Raw genomic sequence first — 25282 nt, forward strand, 5'->3', positions numbered from 1 at the left:
CAAGGTGAGATGATGGATGGGATTCTAGATGCATTGAAATTGATATTGACTAATTTCAAATGGTCACTGAATAATTTTCTATCTACCTTTATGTTCAGCCTAGCATAAGTTTACCCAGAAAAGGGGCTTTGTAGTCAAACAAACCTGAACTTGACAACTTGTAAAAGTAAGTTCAACTTAAACAAATGTTTAAGTAAATTATTCTTAACACACTGATTTTATATAAACAGTCACCAGTGGATAGCCCACAGTATATGATTACCATGTGATACAGTTGTGTTTGTTTTGGTTTAGGGGAATGGACTAAATCAACAATTAAAGGCAGTTTTTTTTAAATACATTTATTAACCAATGTTAACACATTAAATGAACCTATATATTGCTAGTCAGAGCAGCTTACAAAATGCCAGAATGCATCATAGAACTGGACAGCCACAATGAATAATTACAATGTGCATAGTGGCTAAGCTCAACACCTTGATATAGCTTTATGATTGCAGAAAATTTTTAATAATGATTCCTAAAACAATCAATTGTAATTTTACCTAAAACTTTTACAAAACCAGGCCACAATCTCTTTTTTTAATTTTGTTTTTTTTTTTTTTAACACACAGTTTTCACGCTGTAGTAACTTGGAAATGTGCAACCGTGTCAACGGAGACAAAAAAGCCAAAGTAACACGAATCTTACTTTCATGCAGCTATCGGTAAATAGTACACACTCTGGAATGATTTTACACCAAAAATAGTTCCACAATAACTTGCTCTCATAGGGGTGGATCGAAGTTCTAAAACTTGAAAATCAATCAGAGAAGGTTAAGTGTTCATGGTTACGTCGTCTCGCTCAGACCACGGCACCGTGGCAACACTGACAAATCACACAGCAACAAGGAGGGACCGAGAGTGCCGAGTCCCTGCGTAATCCAGGTACGGTGCTGAAATGGGGCTACTGGGCAGGTCCTACAAGCCATTGGGCGCCACTGGGCAGTAGCTTGTCGATTAACTTGTGTCACCACCATCTGTAACAGCATCAGGACTGGATGGATGATTATTTCACAGAAGGCTCTTTAGAGTGACCCTGACAAACCTGGAGAAAACTTTTTAAAAGGTTTTTCTCCTGATTCTCTCACTTACATGGTGTGTAATTGCTTTAATAAATATCAAAGGTCTAAATAAATATTTACAAATTATTTCTCTAACCTTAAAAATAAATGATAAATGGGAATTTATTTTGACTTGGTCTAAGATCAGTCTTTGAAAAAACATAAATTGTGAGGTTTTTTTTTTTTTTTGTAAAAAGTAATTTAAGTTTTCCTGGCTGTATTTTATATGTCTATGTATAAAAAAAAATCATTATTCAACTATCGATCCATTCCTATTGGTAATGCTTCTTAATCCAGACATTCCGCAAAATACAGACTTTTTACAAATCACGGCATCTTTAATACAAGAAAATTAACATGCATTATTCTTCATTCTGTGTACAGTGGTGGAGTTCATTAGTAGGCAATGACCCACTACTACAAACATAACGGCTTCTGTGAAACTTAAGTGCTTTCTTTCCTTTCAGAATTAACTTACAATGTAAGAGGTGACACCAGATAATAGGCAATCAATCATTCAGATGATATCTGGGGAGGGAAGGGAAGCATTAGAGAAATTTGTATGCCTCATCTATAATTTCGTGTATGGATAAAGGTAGTTTTTGGCTTTTTATTTTATTTTTGTTTATTTTGTTACAAGCACTCATGTTAGGACAAAGATGAAATGTGCAAACTTTAAAATTTAAATATTCATTTTCTCTAAGATCCAGCTCAGTAAAAGATTACCCCAGTTCCCTGCAATTTTAAACTACAAGATCAAAGCTAATAATTTGTTATAAAAGTTATATATTGAAAAGAAATAATGAAAAACACAATTGGGAAATATTTAAGAAAAAATATGCAGGACTAGCACCTGCTGTGTCAACCCTGTTCCCTAAATTCAATCAATCATATACCCACTGGCATAACCAATAGATAATGCCTTTAAACAGTAAATTAAGCTGAACAAAACCAGCTCAACAAGGTTAAGAAATAAATTTCACATCAAGGTAGTATGCTTTATTTCTGAAACAGTTCTGTAGTTCTTACATTCAGATCTATTTTAAATGTTTCTTTGTTAAACTCATTCACCTGCTGTTTTTTTAAAGATCTGTTGTTTAAAGGTTAAAATCTCTGTAAAACCTAAAAATGTTTTAAAATTTGCTGAAAATGCAACAAACTCTCAATTAAAATTTATTTAAAATAATACCCTCCACTGATGTTACTTTTACCCCCTGAAAAACTCCAGAGGAGCATTAACAAAAGATTTAACTACTGTGCAAAATTTCTTCACGAAAAGTGTTTAAAGGCTGGTGCAAAATGGGAAGCAAATTCTAAACAATTTTGGCTTCTTGGAAACAAAAACCGCTGTGTCTGAGAAGAATAATCGTCAGTGATTCTCCAGAAAGAACCAGCCTTCATCTTTTCCGGCGACAGGTGCGCTTGTGTTCCGCATGCCAGTGCTCCTGCTGACACTTGATTGAGCAGTAGGATGTGTTCCAGCAGCAGTGGTACATGGCCTCCTCCTCACAGTTGTAGCACTGCAGGCAAGAAACCATAACCAGCAGTTAAACGTGGGATGAAATGCATAGGAAGCTGGGTACAGTGATTGACAGACTTTTGAAACTGTGCTTTTAAAGCTCTTTCTGGCTCAAGCTTAAACTAGTATCACCAAGAACATGTTTTCTGTCCTGAGCAGGATGGCAGGAAACAATGGGATGGACGACTGAGGCTCAGCACGCAGTCCTTTGTCAGCAAACTCAAGCTTACTCGGGCACAGCATCAACTTTTTCATCTCCACTAGGTCATTCCCGTCAGCACACAAGCGTAAGTAATTTCTATTTTCTTAAAAAGGCCCTGAGATTCTGGAAAGATGACAGAGCAGAAGCACCAGGATCCACCTTCCCACCTGGACAACAGCTGTACTGTAGAATCTGTCTGAAGTAACTATTTTGGAACTCTGAAGTCTACTGAAGGCTTGAACAGTAAGTTATGGTTAATTTTGGTCAATTTCAGCTCTTAGCACAGTAACAGCTACCTCTTCCCTATTCTCCACCCAAGCAGCTGTGAATGGAGCACCTTGTGGGAGCCAGGGTGGGCAAAAAAGATGCGCTTCTGGTCACAGAAATGGGCAGCCATTGCTGTTCCACCCCCTGCCCCCGCTGTCACAACTCCTCCAGCTGAAGTGACTTTCAGAAGAGTTAAAGGGCCACTGCCCTTTTATTCCCCCTTTTGCAAGCCAGACATTCAAAATCAACTGCATATACAGGAGAAATTAGAAAGTGAATGTGCATACCCAAGGAGAGGCTCAGAAAAGACCTAAGAAGACATTTAGTTTACACCTCAATCTGATCTTTGGCACAGAAAGAGACAGCCTACAACCATCAAAGAAACAAAAACAGCAAACTATGAGAAGGAGGAGAAAATGAGTTCCAGTTACCATATTACTAGATTCAAATGTCTAGTGTTCAACAAAAAACCACAAGGCATACAAAGAAGCAGGAAAGTATGACTATTCAAAGGAAAAAAAAGCCAAGTCAACAGAAACTGGCCATGAAAAAGACCTACTGGCAGATATATTAGACAAAGACTTTAACACAACTATTAAAGAAGGTCAAAGAACTAAAGGAAAATATGGAGAAAGTCAAGAAAATGATGTTTCCAGTTCATACATCAATAAAAAGATAGAAACCAAAAAGAAAACGTGGAGCTGAGAAGTCATTAACTGAAGTGAAAAACTGACTTCAGGGGCTTCCCTGGTGGCACAGTGTTTGTGAGTCCGCCTGCTGATGCAGGGGACGCGGGTTCGTGCCCCGGTCTGGGAAGATCCCACATGCCGCGGAGCGCCTGGGCCCGTGAACCATGGCCGCTGAGCCTGCGCGTCCGGAGCCTGCGCATCCGGAGCCTGTGCTCTGCAACAGGAGAGGCCACAACAGTGAGAAGCCCGCATACTGCAAAAAAAAAAGAAAAAGAAAAAGAAAAACTGACTTCAGGGATTCAAAGGCAGATTTGAGCAGAGAGAAGACAGGACAATGGAAATTAACAAGAGAGGTGAAAAGACTGGAGAGCAAACAGAGCCTAAAAAGACCTGTGGTACATCAGCCAATGGACCAAGATATGCATCATGGGCGTCCCAGAAGGAGGGGAGAGAGAAATGAGCAGAGAGAATACTGGGGAAGTTTTTAGCCAGTATTCCTTCAATCTGATGAAAGATATGAATATAAATATTCAGTAACTCCAAGTCAGATGAACTCAGAGAGCCACACTGAATATGTTGTAACCAAACTTCTGAAACTCCTGAGAGCAGCAAGAAAGAGGGGAGCTGTCGCACACAAAGGATCATCAATATGTTATCAGCAGATTTCTCATCAGAAATTCTGGAGGCCAAAAGACCTGATATAGTCAAAGTGCTAAAAGAAGGAAAAAACCTGTCAGTGGAGAATCCTAGATGCAGCAAAACTCTCCTTTGTACCTGCAAGAAGTACTCAGGGGGTCCTGCAGTTGAAATGAAAGGACACTAGACAGTGAACTGGAGCCACGTGGAGAAACAGAAGATCTCAACTGTGGTAAACACATGGGCAATTATAAGAGCCAGTACTATGGCTTACAATGGCTTGTAACTGTACTTTTTCTTTTCTACGATTTAAGAAACCAAGATTTAAAGAAAAAAAGTTATTAGTATAAAAGCTAGTATTACTGTAAATTAGTTTGTAACCCCAAATCTTTTTTCTACATAATTTAGGAGACTAATACATTTAAAAGAATTTTTTTTTTTTTTTTTTTGCAGTACACAGGCCTCTCACTGTTATGGCCTCTCCCGTTGCGGAGCACAGGCTCCGGACGCGCAGGCTCAGCGGCCATGGCTCACGGGCCCAGCCGCTCCGTGGCATGTGGGATCTTCCCGGACCGGGGCACGAACCCACGTCCCCTGCATCGGCAGGCGGACTCTCAACCACTGCGCCACCAGGGAAGCCCCTAAAAGAATTTTTAATTTATGTTTTTGGGCACACGACGTATGACGATGTGATCTTATAACATCAGCAATCGAAAAGCGTTGAGATGCAGCTGTAAAGGAACAGAGATTTTATATATATTATTAAACTAAAATTGCTATAAATTCAAATTAGAGTCTCATAACTTTAGGCTGTTAAATGTAATTCCCATGGTAACCACAAAGAAAAATGCTATAGCATATAAACAAAAGGAAAGGAACTTAAAAATTTCCCTACAAAAAATCAACTAAACACAAAAACAAGAATGCAGGAAATGAGGGACAAAAAAGTTATGGGGCTTTAAATTTACACAGATTAAACTCTCCAATCAAAAGACACAGATTGGCAGAATGGCTAAAAACACGTCTATAATATGCTGTCTATAAGAGACTCACTTAAGACCTAAAGACACAAATGGGCTGAAAGTGAAAGGATGGAAAAAGATATTCCATGCAAATTGGAGCCAAAAGAGAGCAAGGTAGCTATACTAATTTCACATAAAATCGACTTTAAATCAAAAAAAGTTTACAACAGACAAAGAAGGACACTATATATTAATAAAAGGTTCAATACAGCAAGAAGACATAATAATTATAAATATTTACACATGTAATGACCACTAAAACATAAGAAGCAAAAACAGACAGTTCTACAATAATAGAGACTTCAACATCCCACTCACACTAAGGGATAGAACCACCAGACATAGGTAAGGAAAGGGAGGGTATAACACAATAAACCAACTAGATCTAACAGATATACACAGAGCACTCTACCCAACAACAAGAGCACACATTCTTCAAGTGCCTGTGGGACACTTTACAAATTAAGTCTCAACATATTTTAAAAGGTAGATATCATACTAAGTACCTTTTTTGACCACAATGGGATAAAATAAAGCAAAAACAAAACTGGAAAATTCAAAGTTGTGGAAATTTAAAAAAACTTTTAAACAACCAATGGATCAAAGAAAAATTTAGGTTATGCAGTGAGGCAGTGCTCAGAGGGAAACTTATAGCTGTAATATCTACCTGAAGAAATATCTCAGATCAGTAGCCAAAAAGTCCACCTTAAGGAATTAGTAAAAAAGCAAGCTAAAGCAAAAGTTAGCAGGAGGAAGAAAAAAAAAAAATTAGCACAGAGGTCAACAAAATACAGAAGAGGAAAATAATAAAGAAAAATCAACAAAACCAAAAGTTGGTTCTTTGAAAAGATAAACAAAATTGATAAACCTTTAGCTAGATGGACCAAGAAGAAAAGAGAGGACTCAAGTTACTAAATGAAAAATAAAAGTGGGGACCTTACTACTGATTCTACAAAAATAAAAAGGATTGTAACAATGCACTATTAACAATTATACACAACAAACTGGATAACCTAGATGAGATGGACAAATTCCTACAAACCCAAAACCTACCAAGACTAAATCTTGAAAAAATCTGAATAGGCCCATAACTAATAAGCAGATTGACCTATTAATCAAAAATCTCCCAATAAATAAAGCCCTGGACCTGATGGCTTCTCTAGTAAATTCTACCAAACATTTAAAGAGCTGTCAAACCTTCTCATACTTTTCCCAAAGATGGAAGAGGAGGGAATGTTTCCTAACTCACTCTGTGAGTCCAGAATAACCCTGATGCCAAGCCAAAGACACTACAAGAAAAGAAAACTACAGATCCACATGCCTTATGACCACTGAGATAAAATCCTCAACAAAATACTAGCAAATGGAATTCGGCAGCATATTAAAAGAATTATACACCAATGATGTGATGCGATATATAAGAATCAATCAATGTAATATGCCACATCAACATAATGAAGGAAAAACCACATGGTCATCTCAGTCAGTGAAGAAAAAACATCTGACAAAATTCAGCATGCATTCATGATAAAAACACTCAACAAACAGGAACAGAAGGAAACTACCTACCTCCACATAATAAAAGCCACATATGAAAAACCCACAGCAAACATCATACTCAAAGATCAGGAACAACGCCAAGATGCCCACTTTCACCACTTCTATTCAATATAGTACTAGAAGTCCTAGCCAGAGCACTTAGGCAAACAAGAAATCAAAGGTATGCTAACCGTAAAGGAAGAAGTAAAATTATCTTTGCATACGATATGATCTTATATGTAGAAACCCTGAAGACTCCAGAACGAAGCTGCTAGAACTAAATGAGGAATTTGGCAAAGTAGCAGGATACAAAGTCGATACACTAAAATCAACTGCATTTCTATACACAATGAACAATCTCAAGAGCAAATTACGAAAACAATTCTATTTGAAACAGCCTAAAAAAACCAAAAGCTTATGAATTAACTTAACCAAGGAGATGAAAGACTTATACAATGAGAATTAAAAGAAATTAAAGACAACATAAATAAATGGAAACACATGCCACGTTCATGGATTAGAAGACTTAATATTGTTAAAATGTCACTACTACTGAAAGTGATCTGAAAATTCAATGCAATCCCTATCAAAATCCCAGTGGCATTTTTAGTAGAAATTGAAAAACCCACCCACATTTTCATATGGAACCTCAAGGGACCCCAAATAGCCAAAACAATCTTGAAAAAATAAAACAAATCTGGAGGAATTATACATCCTGATTTCAATACTTACTACAAATCTACATTAATCCAACCTGTGAAGTACTGGCATAAAGACACACATACAGACCAATGAACAGAATAGAGAGCACAGAAATAAACATATACATGGTCAGTTGTTTTTTGATGAGGGTGCCAAGACCGTTTACTGAGGAACAGATAGTCTTTTCAACGAAGGATGCTGGAAAATCTGGATATCCACGTACAAAACAATGAAGTTGGACCCTTACCTAACACCATATACAAAAATTAATTCAAAATGCGTCAAGGACATAATTCTAAGATCTTATTGTAAGAGCTAAGACAATAAATCTCTTAGAAGAAAACAAAGGACAAAAACTTCATGACACTGGATTTGGCAATGAATTTTTGGATATGACACCAAAGGCACAGTTAACAAAGAAAAAACTAGACAAATGGCACTTTATGAAAATTATCCATGGAATAAAAAAGCAACCCACAGAATGGGAGAAAATATTTGCAAATCATGTATCTGAAAAGGGATTAATATCCAGAATATATGGAGAACTCCTAAGACTCAACTCAAAAAATGGGCAAAGGACTTGAATAGACATTTATCAAATGGAATGCCAATAATCACATGAAAAGATGCTCAACATCACCAGTCATTAGGGAAATGCAAATCAAAACTACAGTGAAACACCACCTCACACCTATTTGTATGAGTACTATCAAAATAAAACAAGAGTTGGTGGGGATGTAGAGAAATTGGAACCCTGGTGCACTGTCATGTGGGAATGTAAAATGGTACAACTGCTGTGGAAAACAGCATGGTGGTTCCTCAAAAAATTTAAAACGTAATTACCATATAACCATGCAATTCCACTCTGGGTATACACCCAGAAGAACTGAAAGCAGGATCTCAAAGAGATATTTGTACACCCATGTTTATAGAAGCATTATTCACAATAGCTAAACCATGAAAGTAACCCAAGTGACCATCAGTGGGTAAATGGATAAGCAAAAACGTGGTATATACATGCACTGGAGTACTATTCAGCCTTAAAAGGGGAGAAACTTCTGCAATACACTGCAACATGGGTGAAACTCAGTGCCATTACGCTAAGTTAAATCAGCCAGTCCTAAAAAGACTGTGTGATCCACTTATAAGAGGTGCCAACAGTAGTCACAGTCACAGATACAATGTAGAATGGTAGTTACCAGGGGCTGGGGGAGGGGAGAACAGGGAGTGACTGTTTAACAGGTAAAGAGTTTCCATTTTACAGGGTGAAAGAAGTTATGGGAATAAGATGGCAGTGATGTTGCACAACATGAATGTATTTAATAGCACTGAACTGTAAACTTAAAAATGATTAAGATGGTAAATTTATTTTACCACAGTTTTTTAAAAAGGCTCTTCACCTCATATTTCTTTCCATCTACCACCCCCGTTTTTCTGCTCCCCTTCCCAAACATCTTGGAAGAATTACCTACTCTTGTTATTTCAGAGTATTCTCTTCCCCTCTTTTTTAAGCCCACTGCAGTCTTTCACCCGTGCCTTGCCACTGAATACGCTATTATCAATGTCACTTCTGGTCTAAAACCAGGGGTTAATTCTCAGCCTTCATCTTATGGGGCAACGTGTGGAGAAGTTTTGATTGTCATCACTCGGGGTGGGGATAGAGGCTTAGCTGCTGCTAAACATCCTACAGTGCACAGCAGTGTCCCCGGTTTTTTGGTCCAAACGTCAGTAGTACTCTGGTATATTTCCTGTGATTTTACTATGTCAGCAATTGTGACTTCAGTGAGGTTACTATTTAAAAAGTGTGGATAGCAAGTAGCTGTAATAGTCAGATTTGGGTTTGAATCTTAGATCTGTGCTAATTAATCAAGTGAGTTCAGACCACGTTTATTTAACTTCTTAGTTCCCTCATCCTCAGGTAATACTTCAGGCAGCACCATCCCTTCTATTACTTAATGCATTCATTTTGTATTGCTGCCTTTCTTTGTGAATATATTTAAAGGATGTATCATTCTTACTATGTTTCTCTTGATTGTATGCCATCTTAACATCCACTTTTTGGGTATCTGATTTACCTACATACTCTCTCGTCCTACAGTACTGTACTGCTTCTTACAATAATGTAAGATTTAACTATAATACAAGAATAACTATAATACAAGAATACTTCTGAATCTTTTACCAGTCTACGAGAATCGATATACGAGCAGAAGTAGCTTAGGAGGGTGAGTCCCAGCTCTACTGACCAGGTTTCTAGTCACTCTGTTTAATCTCATAAGCCTCAAATTCCTTTTCTAAAAAAATGGGTATAAATAAAAGCAGTATGGTTTGGCATAAAAACAGACACATAGATTCAGTTTTAGGCAGAAACTTGCTGAGGTAGAATCCAGGGCCTAAGCATTTTAAAGCCTAGTTATTCAGAAGAGGGGGGCTTCCGGGAAGATGGCGGCAGGGTAAGACGCGGAGATCACCTTCCTCCCCACAGATACACCAGAAATACATCTACATGTGGAACAACTCCTACAGAACACCTACTGAATGCTGGCGGAAGACCACAGACCTTCCAAAAGGCAAGAAACCCCCCACGTACCTGGGTAGGGCAAAAGAAAAAAGAATAAACAGAGACAAAAGGATAGGGATGGGACCTGCACCAGTGGGAGGGAGCAGAGAAGGAGGAAAGGTTTCCACACACTAGGAAGCCCCTTCGCGGGCGGAGACTGCGGGTGGCGCAGGGGGAAAGCTTCGGGGCCGCGGAGGAGAGCGCAGCAACAGGGGTGCGGAGGGCAAAGCAGAGACATTCCCGCACAGGATCAGGGCCGACCGGCATTCACCAGCTCGAGAGGCTTGTCTGCTCACCCGCCGGGGCGGGTGGGGCTGGGGGCTGAGGCTCCGGCTTCGTTTGGAGCGCCGGGAGAGGACTGGGGTTGGCGGCGTGAACACAGCCTGCAGGGGGCTAGTGCGCCACGGCTAGACGGGAGGGAGTCCAGGGGAAAGTCTGGACCTGCCGAAGAGGCAAGAGACTTTTTCTTCCCTCTTTGTCTCCTGGTGCCCGAGGAGAGGGGATTAAGAGCACTGCTTAAAGGAGCTCCAGAGACGGGCGTGAGCGGTGGACCCCAGATACGGGCATGAGACGCTAAGGCTGCTGCTGCCGCCACCAAGAAGCCTGTGTGCGAGCACAGGTCACTATCCACACCCCGCTTCCGGGGAGGCTGTGCAGCCCGCCACTGCCAGGGTCCCGGGACCCGGGGACAACTACCCCGGGAGAACACACGGCACGCCTCAGGCTGGTGCAACATCACGCCGGCCTCTGCCACCGGGGCAGGGTCGCCCCGCGCTCCGTGCCCCTCCCTCCCCCCAGCCTGAGTGAGTGAGAGTCCCCGAAGCAGCGGCTCCTTTAACCCCGTCCCGTCTGAGCAAAGAACAGACGCCCTCCAGAGACCTATACGCAGAGGCAGGGCCAACTCCAAAGCTGAGCCCCTGAGAGCTGTGAGAACAAAGAAGAGAAAGGAAAATCTCTCCCAGCAGCCTCAGGAGCAGCGGATTAAAGCTCCGCAATCAACTTGATGTACCCTGCATCGGTGGAATACATGAATAGACGAATCATCCCAAACTGAGGAGGTGGACTTTGAGAGCAACATCTATGATTTTTTCCCCTTTTCCTCTTTTTGTGAGTGTGTATGTGTATGCTTCTTGTGAGATTTTGTCTGTATAGCTTTGCTCCCACCATTTGTCCTAGGGTTATATCTGTCCGGTTTTTTTTCTTAATAATTATTTTTTTATTTTAATGACTTTATTATATTTTATCTTTATTTTACTTTATCTTTTTTTCCTTCCTTCCCTCCTTCCTTCCTTCCTCCCTCCGTTCTTTCTTTCTTTCTACTTCTACTAATTCTTTCTTCCTACTTTTTCTCCCTTTTATTCTGAGCCACGTGGATGAAAGGCTCTTGGTGCTGGAGCCAGGACTCAGTGCTGTGCCTCTGAGGTGGGACAGCCAGCTTCAGGACACTGGTCCACAAGAGACCTCCCAGCTCCACATAATATCAAACGGCAAAAATCTCCCAGAGATCTCCATCTCAACACTAGCACCCAGCTTCACTCAACGACCAAAGCTACAGTGCTGGACATCCTATGCCAAACAACTAGCAAGACAGGAACACACCCCCACCCATTAGCAGAGAGGCTGCCTAAAACCATAATAAGTCCACAGACACCCCAAAACACACCACCAGACGTGGACCTGCCCACCAGAAAGACAAGATCCAGCCTCATCCACCAGAACACAGGCACTAGTCCCCTCCACCAGGAAGCCTACACAACCCACTGAACCAACCTTAACCACTGGGGACAGACACCAAAAACAACGGGAACTACGAACCTGCAGCCTGCAAAAAGGAGACCCCAAACACAGTAAGATAAGCAAAATGAGAAGACAGAAAAACACACAGCAGATGAAGGAGCAAGATAAAAACCCACCAGACCTAACAAATGAAGAGGAAATAGGCAGTTTACCTGAAAAAGAATTCAGAATAATGATAGTAAAGATGATCCAAAATCTTGGAAATAGAATGGACAAAATGCAAGAAACATTTAAAAGGACCTAGAAGAACTAAAGATGAAACAAACAACGATGAATAACACAATAAATGAAATGAAATGGGATCAACAGCAGAATAACTGAGGCAGAAAAACGGATAAGTGACCTGGAAGATAAAATAGTGGAAATAACTACTGCAGAGCAGAATAAAGAAAAAAGAATGAAAAGAACTGAGGACAGCCTCAGAGACCTCTGGGACAACATTAAACACACCAACATTCGAATTATAGGGGTTCCAGAAGAAGAAGAGAAAAAGAAAGGGATTGAGAAAATATTTGAAGAGATTATAGTTGAAAACTTCCCTAATATGGGAAAGGAAATAGTTAATCAAGTCCAGGAAGCACAGAGAGTCCCATACAGGATAAATCCAAGGAGAAATAAGCCAAGACACACGTTAATCAAACTGTCAAAAATTAAATACAAAGAAAACATATTAAAAGCAGCAAGGGAAAAACAACAAATAACACACAAGGGTATCCCCATAAGGTTAACAGCTGATCTTTCAGCAGAAACCCTGCAAGCCAGAAGGGACTGGCAGGACATATTTAAAGTGATGAAGGAGAAAAACCTGCAACCAAGATTACTCTACCCAGCAAGGATCTCATTCAGATTTGATGGAGCAATTAAAACCTTTACAAACAAGCCGAAGCTGAGAGAGTTCAGCACCACCAAACCAGCTTTACAATAACTGCTAAAGGAACTTCTCTAGGCAAGAAACACAAGGAAAAGACCTACAATAACGAACCCAGAACAATTAAGAAAATGGGAATAGGAACATACATATCAATAATTACCTTAAATGTAAATGGACTAAATGCTCCCACCAAAAGACACAGATTGGCTGAATGGATACAAAAACAAGACCCATATATATGCTGTCTACATGAGACCCACTTCAGACCTAGAGACACATACAGACTGAAAGTAAGGCGATGGAAAAAGATACTCCATGCAAATGGAAACCAAAAGAAAGCTGGAGTAGCAATTCTCATATCAGACAAAATAGACTTTAAAATAAAGACTATTAGAAGAGACAAAGAAGGACACTACATAATGATCAAGGGATCGATCCAAGAAGAAGATATAACAATTGTAAATATTTATGCACCCTACATAGGAGCACCTCAGTACATAAGGCAAATACTAACAGCCATAAAAGGGGAAATCGACAGTAACACATTCATAGTAGGGGACTTTAACACCCCACTTTCACCAATGGAGAGATCATCCAAAATGAAAATAAATAAGGAAACACAAGCTTTAAATGATACATTAAACAAGATGGACGTAATTGATATTTATAGGACATTCCATCCAAAAACAACAGAATACACATTCTTCTCAAGTGCTCATGGAACATTCTCCAGGATAGATCATATCTTGGATCACAAGTCAAGCCTTGGTAAATTTAAGAAAATTGAAATTGTTTCAAGTATCTTTTCCAACCACAATGCTATGAGACTACATATCAGTTACAGGAAAAGATCTGTAAAAAATACAAACACATGGAGGCTAAACAATACACTACTTAATAACGAGGTGATCACTGAAGAAATCAAAGAGGAAATCAAAAAATACCTAGAAACAAATGACAATGGAGACACGACGACCCAAAATCTATGGGATGCAGCAAAAGCAGTTCTAAGAGGGAAGTTTATAGCAATACAATCCTACCTTAAGAAACAGGAAACATCTCAAATAAACAACCTAACCTTGCACCTAAAGCAATTAGAGAAAGAAGAAGAAAAAAATCCCAAAGTTAGAAGAAAGAAATCATAAAAATCAGATCAGAAATAAATGAAAAAGAAATGAAGGAAATGATAGCAAAGATCAATAAAACTAAAAGCTGGTTCTTCGAGAAGATAAACAAAATTGATAAACCATTAGCCAGACTCATCAAGAAAAAAAGGGAGAAGACTCAAATCAATAGAATTAGAAATGACAAAGGAGAAGTAACAACTGTCACTGCAGAAATACAAAAGATCATGAGAGATTACTACAAGCAACTCTATGCCAATAAAATGGACAACCGGGAAGAAATGGACAAATTCTTAGAAATGCACAACCTGCCAAGACTGAACCAGGAAGAAATAGAAAATATGAACAGACCAATCACAAGCACTGAAATTGAAACTGTGATTAAAAATCTTCCAACAAACAAAAGCCCAGGACCAGATGGCTTCACAGGAGAATTCTATCAAACATTTAGAGAAGAGCTAACACCTATCCTTCTCAAACTCTTCCAAAATATAGCAGAGGGAGGAACATTCCCAAACTCATTCTACGAGGCCACCATCACCTTGATACCAAAACCAGACAAGGATGTCACAAAGAAAGAAAACTACAGGCCAATATCACTGATGAACATAGATGCAAAAATCCTCAACAAAATACTAGCAAACAGAATCCAACAACACATTAAAAGGATCATACACCATGCTAAGTGGGGTTTATTCCAGGAATGCAAGGATTCTTCAATATATGCAAATCAGTCAACATGATACACCATATCAACAAATTGAAGGAGAAAAACCATATGATCATCTCAATAGATGCAGAGAAAGCTTTCGACAAAATTCAACACCCGTTTATGATAAAAACCCTCCAGAAAGTAGGCATAGAGGGAACTTTCCTCAACATAATAAAGGCCATATATGACAAACCCACAGCCAACATCGTCCTCAATGGTGAAAAACTGAAAGCATTTCCACTAAGATCAGGAACAAGACAAGGTTGCCCACTCTCACCACTCTTATTCAACATAGTTTTAGAAGTTTTAGCCACAGCAATCAGAGAAGAAAAGGAAATAAAAGGAATCCAAATAGGAAAAGAATAAGTAAAGCTGTCACTGTTTGCAGATGGCATGATACTATACATAGAGAATCCTAAAGATGCTACCAGAAAACTACTAGAGCTAATAAATGAATTTGGTAAAGTAGCGAGATACAAAATTAATGCACAGAAATCTCTTGCATTCCTATACACTAATGATGAAAAATCTGAAAGTGAAATCAAGAAAACACTCCCATTTACCACTGCAACAAAAAGAATAAAATATCTAGGAATAAACCTACCTAAGGAGACAAAAGACCTATATGCAGAAAATTATAAGACACTGATGAAAGAAATTAAAGATGATACAAATAGATGGAGAGATATACCATGTTCTTGGATTGGAAGAATCAACATTGTGAAAATGACTCTACTACCCAAAGCAATCTACAGATTCAATGCAATCCCTATCAAACTACCACTGGTATTTTTCACAGAACTAAAACAAAAAATTTCACAATTTGTATGGAAACACAAAAGACCCCAAATAGCCACTGCAATCTTGAGAACGAAAAACCGAGCTGGAGGAATTAGGCTCCCTGACTTCAGACTATACTACAAAGCTACAGTAACCAAGACAGTATGGTAATGGCACAAAAACAGAAATACAGATCAATGGAACAGGATAGAAAGCCCAGAGATAAACCCACGCACATATGGTCACCTTATCTTTGATAAAGGAGGCAGGAGTGTACAGTGGAGAAAGGACAGCCTCTTCAATAAGTGGTGCTGGGAAAACTGGACAGGTACATGTAAAAGTATGAGATTAGATCACTCCCTAACACCATACACAAAAATAAGCTCAAAATGGATTAAAGACCTAAATGTAAGGCCAGAAACTATCAAACTCTTAGAGGAAAACATAGGCAGAACACTCTATGACATAAATCACAGCAAGATCCTTTCTGACCCACCTCCTAGAGAAATGGAAATAAAAACAAAAATAAACAAATGGGACCTAATGAAACTTCAAAGCTTTTGCATAGCAAAGGAAACCATAAACAAGACCAAAAGACAACCCTCAGCATGGGAGAAAATATTTGCAAATGAAGCAACTGACAAAGGATTAATCTCCAAAATTTATAAGCAGCTCATGCAGCTCAATAACAAAAAAACAAACAACCCAGTCCAAAAATGGGCAGAAGACCTAAACAGACAGTTCTCCAAAGAAGATACACAGACTGCCAACAAACACATGAAAGAATGCTCAACATCATTAATCATTAGAGAAATGAAAATCGAAACTACAATGAGATATCATCTCACACCAGTCAGAATGGCCATCATCAAAACATCTAGAAACAATAAATGCTGGAGAGGGTGTGGAGAAAAGGGAACCCTCTTGCACTGTTGGTGGGAATGTAAATTGGTACAGCCACTGTGGAGAACAATATGGAAGTTCCTTAAAAAACTACAAACAGAACTACCATATGACCCAGCAATCCCACTACTGGGCATATACCCTGAGAAAACCATAATTCAAAAAGAGTCATGTACCAAAATGTTCATTGTAGCTCTATTTACAATAGCCCGGAGATGGAAACAACCTAAGTGTCCATCATTGGATGAATGGAAAAAGAAGATGTGGCATATATATACAATGGAATATTACTCAGCCATAAAAAGAAACGAAATTGAGCTATTTATAATGAGCTGGATAGACCTAGAGTCTGTCATATAGAGTGAAGTAAGTCAGAAAGAGAAAGACAAATACCGTATGCTAACACATATATATGGAATTTAAGAAAAAAAATGTCATGAAGAACCTAAGGGTAAGACAGGAATAAACACACAGACCTACTAGAGAATGGACTTGAGGATATGGGGAGGGGGAAGGGTAAGCTGTGACAAAGCGAGAGAGAGGCATGGACATATATACACTACCGAACGTAAGGTAGATAGCTAGTGGGAAGCAGCCGCATAGCACAGGGAGATCAGCTCGGTGCTTCATGACTGCCTGGAGGGGTGGGATAGGGAGGGTGGGAGGGAGGGAGATGTAAGAGGGAAGATGGGAACATATGTATATGTATAACTGATTCACTTTGTTATAAAGCAGAAACTAACACACCATTGTAAAGCAATTATACTCCAATAAAGATGTAAAAAACAAACCAAAAAAAACAGCCACATAGACTAATGGAATAGAATAGAGAGCCCAGAAATAAACCTATGCAAACATGGTCTATTAATTTATGACAAAGGAGCCAAGAGTATACAATGGGGAAAGGATAGTCTCTTCAATGAGTGGTATTGAGAAAACTTGGGCAATGACGTGCAAAAGAATGAAACTGGACTGCTATCTTACACCATACACAAAAATCAACTCAAAATGGATTAAAGACTTTAACGCAAGACCTGAAACCATGAAACTCCTAGAAGAAAACATAGGGGGTAAGCTCCTGGACATTGGTCTCGGCAATGATTTTTTTTGTTTGTTTGACACCAAAAGCAAAGGCCACAAAAGTAAAAATAAAAAGTGGGGCTACATCAAACTAAAAAGCTTCCGCACAGCAAAGAGAACCATCAACAAAATAAAACGGCAACCTTGGAACAGGAAAAAATATTTGCAAACCACATATCCCATAAGAGATTAATATCCAAAATACATAAAGAACTCATACAACTCAGTGGGAAAAAAAAACTCCCAATAACCCAATCAAAAAATAGGCAGAGAGGTGGCGCAGTGGTTGAGGGTCTGCCTGCCGATGCAGGGGACACGGGTTCGTGCCCCGGTCCGGGAAGATCCCACATGCCATGGAGCGGCTGGGCCCGTGAGCCATGGCCGCTGAGCCTGCGCGTCCGGAGCCTGTGCTCTGCAACAGGAGAGGCTGCAACAGTGAGAGGCCCGCGTACCGCAAAAAATAAAAAAATAAAAAAAAAGGCAGAGGACCTGAATTGATATTTTTCCAAGGAAGATATACAAATGGCCAACAGATACATAAAAACAGCTCAACAGCACCAATCACCAGGGAAATGCTAATCAGTATCAGTGATATATCACCTCACACCTGTTAGAATGGCCATCATAAAAAAAGACAAGTGTTGGTGAGGATGTGGAGAAAAGGGAACTCTTGTGCGCTGTTGGTGGGAATGTAAACTGGTGCAGCCATGATGGAAAACAGTATGGAGGTTCCTCAAAAAGTTAAAAATAGAACTACCATACTATCCAGCAATTCCATTTCTGGGTATTTACCCAAAGGAAATGAAAACAGGGTATCGAAAAGATATCTGTGCTCCAACGTTCACTGAAGCATATTCACAATAGGCAAGATATCTATATACAACCTACATGTCCATCAATGGATGAACAGATTAAGGAAAACGTAGTGTGATGTATGTATATATACTACTACACTCACACTCTCACTCACACACACACACACACACACACACACACTGGAAGGTTATTCAGCCACGAGTTAGGAAGGAAATGCTGCCCTTTGGGACAACATGGATGGGCCTCAAGGGTATTATGCTAAGTAAAATAAGTCGAATATCGCATGGTATCATTTATATGTGGAATCAAATAGGTATAATAATTCAGCTATTTCATCAACGGTAAAATGTTATAAAAAGCAGTATTATAATTCTTTACTTTAGCCACCTCTTCCCATTTCCTTGATTCATGAGTAAACTTATGGGAACTTCCCCTTATAAGTCTAGTGTCTACTTTCTAGCTTTCTCTCATCTTTGCATGAAGACAGAATTATAGACATGGTGTTGGGGCATTCTGCTTGATAAGATCTTGAGCACACCTTAATAATTCGATCTAGTGATATTTATATTTCATCATTCATCTGTTTTTCCTTCTAAGTTATCTTCATATATTCTTCTAAGTTATATCTGTTTCTCTTTTCCTTCTTGTCAAATCTTCATCAAAAATTTTAAAATGTTTATTTTCCCTCATGAAACATTTACATATATTTAAAGACTCTTTTCAGCATGTAGTCTGGATCAAATGAAGAATCACAAAACTTCATACAGTAATTCATCAAAATTAAAAGCAAGCTATGAGCTTTTGGGAACAAAACTTTGTTCACATAGCTCAGTCATTTGGCAGAGAAACATCTGTATGCTCAGAAGCTGCTGATCTGAGCGGAAGACAGGAGTCACAAACAGGACATAAAAAATGAACATTTGTCAGTTTTTCAGTTAAGTTAGAGACCCGTGAGATGTTACTATCATAAAGTAAAAGTAATCGATTTCTTTACTAGAATCTAATGTATAAATGTAAGTGCAGTAAAATCTGAAAATCCTTAGTTTGCTATTACGACATTTACATTTACAATTTTACAAGTTAGATATTACCTGTCAGGAGTTACCAGCAAAAGTCAGGGCCAGCCCACTTATCAAAATAAAATACTTGCATAGATGGAAAAGTTATATAAATCAGTTATACTAAATATGTTATGTCCCAAAGTATCATAATCTCAATTTAACAAAATAATCCTGAGCAATACTCAGTAATGTGGGATCTGGAGTTTTAAAAAAATTTTTTTAGTTAATTAAAGTTGACAATTTCACATCAGAACTTATTTCAGGAGTAATTTTTGCATATGCCATATATATCTTTCTAAATTAATTTTCATCATACCTATGGTATATTTTTTAGAAATCAGATTCTAAGAAAATAGTGGTATTTACCCACTGCTTCTTCTTGGTCTGAGAAATTAGTTGTTTGTGCTGGGTTGCTAGCTTCTTGATTTCTTCTACAAATTCTTCTTTACACTTTTCCTTTACTTGCTTACATTTTCTGTCTATCTCACCCTGCATATTTGCTACAGCTTTATTTACAGCTTGTCTTTTTTCTTCTTCCATTTCAGAACGCAGCTGAAATGAAAAAAAAAGTTAAGCCACAATATGTCAGCTCATAATTTACACAGACCATTAAGCAAAACCTTAATACATAGTTTCTACTTAACTGATGCACCTCTTCCCTTTATTTCATTAAGGGCTATAAAATATTTTAGATGAGAAAAGTGCTACTTTAATTAAAATATTATAAAAAGATATTTTATTATAGTCCTAGTTTTAAAAAGCAGCTACCTGGCTGATGCCTAAGTGACAGAAGCTAAACCACAATAGGAAGACTATTCACTTATCCTGCCCAGATGTCTGAAGGCAACACTGGCGGTGGAGGCTGCGTTACCTTTTCTAGAGCTTCTCGTACAACTCTTTCAGTTTCTCGCTTGTGATCAGACTTCATTCGGTCTTTAAAGTCATTGAAAATTTTGGTGTATTTGTCGTGGCACATGCTTTGACACACTCCGTCACTGGTGGTCTGGGTGCTTCGATGCAGCATTCTTGGTGAAGAGGCACTTAACTTCTTGGTCTGAGTTGATACAGAAACTTTTTCGATTGGCTGAGGCATCGTGGGGATTTCCTGGCTGGAACTTACCGCTTCTGTTTCAGGTTCTGGTTCCTAAAGGATAAGGAAAGTGCTATAGAATTCACTAGTTCAAGAGCAAGCTCTATTAGGAGAAAAACAGAGTGATATACATAAATAGCCATATAAAAAACTGCAGTTCAAAAACCATGTAAGAAAATGGAAAATTGTTTTGTGTATTTTACAATTAAAAATGAATTAATTAAAAAAAATTTAAAACACATGCAATTAGTAGGTACAATAATTCTAAACAGGAACTTCTTCATTTACAATTACATATCAATATTATGGTTTTTCTTTTCAAAACAGACTAAAAAAAATTATCGTACAAAATCATTATCGATTTATAGTCACTTCTTTGGTTTAGATTCTTTAACAAATACCCTAGACCACTTCTCACTGAATATGTGTTAGGATTTTGCCCATATTTACACCTGATTTTAAAATATGCATGGATTATATAATTTTAAAAGGCTGAGCTCAGCCATAGTTTCCTCCAGTTTTTAAATGTTGGCCTCATTGATATGTTGGATAAACACTTTGTTTTTTATTAGTACTATGAGAAAATATCAGAGTTCTAGAAAATACAGCAAAGTGCCCTCCCACTTAGCCAGCCGTGGTCACTGCTGTTTAACTGGTAAGGAGACTTGCAGCTCCCGTGTGTTACTCTATGACGGGAACAGTGGGAAGACTGAGTCCAACTTGGTTGCTACAGGTTGACTGACGGCAATGCTTTTCGCAAGGACCTGTGAGGAGCACTGCCTTGATCACAACTGTGAAAATATTTCCTGTTTCAATTGCCACCTGGACACTGCAAGGCAGGCAACTTACTTCTTTTTTGGGTTCCACACTTTGATTACGTCGTCCTTTCTTTGTTCTCGGTTCTTGAGTGACCTTTAGCTGTGGGCATCATAAAAGTAACAGCACATTATTCCCGACACTATGAAACACTTCTCTGCTGCTAAGACTAGCCAGGGACCCACAGGTCAGGGGTGAGCACTTGTTCCCTTTCGCATTAGCTCTTTCAGGACCACGTGGTTGGCACTCACAGAATGATTCCTCTGGGCCGAGGGCTTGAAAGAGCTAATGTGCTGGTAGAGTCAGGATCAGGGTTGGTGGTGGCTTCCGTGTATTGGAACTGGTTCTGGTTTCTTTCGCAGAGCACTTTACAAATGTTACACGAAAGAAGAAGAAAAGTCAGAATCTGCTCATTCCAGTGAGGAGTGTGCGCTGACACCTGCACATTCAGAACAAGAACCGACAGGCTCTCACTGGCGCCTCTCACCTGCTCATTACTGGTAGAGGAGATGCTGGATTCTGCCTCCTCCTCCCCTCGGTCCTCATTCTTAGACTTCCAAAACCTCCCTTCACGAAGGAAGCGCTGATGCAGCTCCAGCTCATCACAGGCCTTCTTCCAGCCCATACTGCGCTTAACATGCAGCCGGTGAACGTTGACTGTGATGTCCTGTATGTTTTCAGAAGGAATCCAGGCCCTGTGAACAACATTGAAAGGGATGGTTAGAAATTTCCAAAATGGGAGGGACTTCCCTGGCCGTCCAGTGGTTGAGACTTCGCCTTCCAACACACGGGGAGCTAAGATTCCACATGCCTCGTGGCCAAAAACCCAAAACATAAAACGGAAGCAATATTGTAACAAATTCGATAAAGACTTTAAAAATGGTCCACATCAAAAAAAAAGAAGAAGAAATTTCCAAAATGGTAGAAACTCTACCAATTGTAAAGTACAATTTGTGGCTTGAATAAAAACTCTTACCAAGTAGAAAATAGGAGAAGTGACATTTGTTTTTCACAGTCATCAAAGCAAAGTTCTCAGAATGGGAGTGATTTACAGCTCTTTTTAAAACGTTCAATATCTCATTGTTTTGAATACTGTAAATTATTCAAAATCTAGCTATTTGCATGTTAGAACTATAGAATCATTTGTAGATGCCCAGAGATTTTCATGAGACACTTACATACAAAAGGAGGGCATCTAACAACTATTATCTGGTAAGTCATCACATCCCTATTCATCAGATGAACCATGACTAACAAACGGAAAACTGTTTGTATCATTCAGCAACCAAGTACTCAACTGCGAACACATAAGTTGATCTAAAACTACATTTCGTTCTATTGGGAAGAATACTAGAAGTTTACAAAAATTTTCCTGGGCGCTAATTGCTTGACTGGACTTAAATTAGTATCCAACTCAACCAGGGCTTACCATGTGCCAGTGGAAGGCACCACAAAGCATACAGTGCATGGGACCTATGACTGTTCCCGCCTCATTTGACAGATGGCAGAGGTGCTGCCAAAATGGGGTTAAGGAAAGCTATTAATTAGCAGCTGGAACCCAGTGAGGGTCCTCACTGCGTGTAATTTATTAGGTTGGCACTTCTATATACATTGCCACTGCCTTTAACTGAGAAACAATGATAAAACAGTGCAGCACAGAGTTGAGGTGACTCTGGGGTACTCTGGAGAGGAAGAGGGTTTCATTTGGCTGTGAGTGGTCACAGGTTTCATTTGAGCTCCATCTTGAAGGAGGAGTAAGATTTAAACAGGGGACCATATGAGGGGAGGACTTCTAGGCAGAAGGGATGTCACAAATGAAATAAGAAAATATAAGGACATGTGAGCCACAGTTAGTATGACATTTTCTAGAGCACAGGGTACAAGTTGGGATCCAGCACTATGAATACACAGATTTGCTCTTTTCAGTCGTATTAGGAGTTTCAGAAATACTAGACCTATGACTGTTCTGAAGGGATCTTACTGAATCCCGGCACATATGCCTAAAGCCAAAAATGTAGACTTCTAATTTGCTTGTACAAACTAAGCTGTTTGCTTTAGAATTTAAAAGCACATTTTAAATATATAATAATCCATAGTTATATGGTAATGGTAACTTAAATTTGAACTTATTTATAAATATTACATTAACAGTATCATCTGACAGTGCTTTATTAGAAACCAAAGTAAACTACACTTTGAAAAAGAGTGCAAATAAAATTTTGCTTGTGGAAGAGTTCCTTGCCATTAGATCTTGTATTTATATTATATTTACTCTTTCAGTCAACAAACATTTATTGAGCACCTATTATATACCAGTCAATCAATAAAAGTGTTAAAACACTTTTTAAAACCAGTATGTTTTTTGAGAGAGATTTCTGTTATAAGCAGTGCTGACTACCTGGAATCAACTTGTGACCTAGGAGAGAATCTTATCCCCTTGGATATATTTAGTCTATTGAATCTATTTAATCTATTGACTTTATTCAATTTATCTACTACCAGCTGGAACCCAGTGAGGGTCCTCACTGTGCCTAATTATTAGGTTGGCACTTCTACATATATGGCCACTGCCTTTAATCTACTGAATTTAATCTACTGATTTAAGCAACGGAATCTATTCTTAACATGAGACTTAAGTCTCAATGCAATTCATAAAAACATTCCTATTCTCTCTTAATCATCTCCATTATTGTAGATAATCAGATTTCAGTTTTAAAGAGTATCACTCTACACTAAAAATAAAAGGCAAACTGCACCCCACAATTTACAGTAAGTTTAATAAAAAGAGGTAAAATCGAATCTGGCTATACCTACACATCTGTCAATCCGGAATTCTCTGAATATATGCACAATGAAATGGCTCAGTGATATGATGGCAAATGAACCCAAAATGTCCCCTTTCTTTCTTCCCTGTGCCATTGCTCCCTCCAACTACAGGCAGCAGAAAGATTTAGCCCTGCTGACAGTCAGACCCTATCAGCTACTTTTTTTCCTCTGACAGGCAGAACCCTGCATACCCTATGAAAACCCTGCCTGTACTTACCAGGACCACAGGCATCTGCTTCCTGAACGTTACAACCTGCTCAGGGTTCAGGGTCTAGGGAGGGAGCAGCATGTTCTGGTGTGAGCATACAGAGGGACTAGTCCAAAATCATTTATTTGCTTAAATTTTTTTTCTCCCACCTAAGTGTAGAGACATGATCGATAAAATGGCTAAAGAATATTTATTGTATTTATTCGTGGTGATCTCTGCATAACAATGTCGTATTTAATACCACTGAATGGCACACTAAAAAATGTTTACAATAGTTTTAAAAAAGTATTTATTAATGAAAACTTGTAGCTGGGGGCCCTTATAGGCCATCTCTTTTTGGTATATAACATGTTGCTTAAGTAATTAAAACTATTATTTTTATATATCAATTATTCTAACATGATAGAGTATCATTTTTAAGGTATGTCCCCATCATTCACTTGAAATATCTTGCTGGTATATTGTAACCAGGAAAAGCAAATGAAAAAGATTCATAGTAAAACTGTATTTACAGTAAAATTGTAGATCTTTTATTTTCTAAAATAAAGTCCTTAGAGTCTCATCCGTCCATAATTTTTTTAGATAAAATTTTCCAAGAAATAAGAAGTCTGGGGGAAAAAGACTCTGGAAATGTAATTTTCTGTTTTAATTCCCTCTTCAGATGACAAACTTACTCTAGGGACCCAAGTAAATCAGCTCAAATATTCTTTTAAAATATTTTCTGCACAGTATATACTGAATGATATAAAACAAACTCACTCATATTATTAATAAAATACCACTCATGGTTGAAGATACTATAAAGTTGTTTTAAAATTAGTGAAAAAAGAAAATATAGGAAAATTCTGATTATCGGATTGTTCTCATCTAGTAGTATGGTTTTTAAAAATAACTGAATTCTTCATTTTTCTAAATTGTTTATTTAATGAAATTCAAAAAACTAAATCAAATTTTTCCCTC

General features: G+C 38.5%; 1 protein-coding gene across 19 annotated transcripts in view; it reads right to left on the reverse strand.

The window, feature by feature from the left end:
• Positions 1 to 325: 325 nt before the first annotated feature.
• ZMYND11 (zinc finger MYND-type containing 11) overlaps positions 326 to 25282 on the reverse strand; it is a 139962-nt gene continuing 115005 nt past the window's right edge. For 16 of the 19 annotated variants that reach the window (XM_029236479.1, XM_029236483.1, XM_029236478.1 and 13 more), the window contains 5 exons: positions 21776 to 21983; positions 21322 to 21390; positions 20254 to 20526; positions 19749 to 19934; positions 474 to 2622 (listed from right to left, as the gene is read on the reverse strand). In XM_029236479.1, coding sequence (XP_029092312.1) covers positions 2500 to 2622; positions 19749 to 19934; positions 20254 to 20526; positions 21322 to 21390; positions 21776 to 21983 — 859 coding nt within the window. In that variant the 3' untranslated portion in view covers positions 474 to 2499. Of the gene's footprint in view, positions 2623 to 19748; positions 19935 to 20253; positions 20527 to 21321; positions 21391 to 21775; positions 21984 to 25282 lie in introns of all 19 variants that reach the window. The other 3 variants (XM_029236488.1, XM_029236494.1, XM_029236498.1) reach the window with 1 other exon arrangement.

This window comes from Monodon monoceros, unplaced genomic scaffold, assembly GCF_005190385.1.
Source record: "Monodon monoceros isolate NGI ecotype Baffin Bay Population unplaced genomic scaffold, NGI_Narwhal_1 Super_Scaffold_21, whole genome shotgun sequence".
NCBI lineage: Eukaryota > Metazoa > Chordata > Mammalia > Artiodactyla > Monodontidae > Monodon > Monodon monoceros.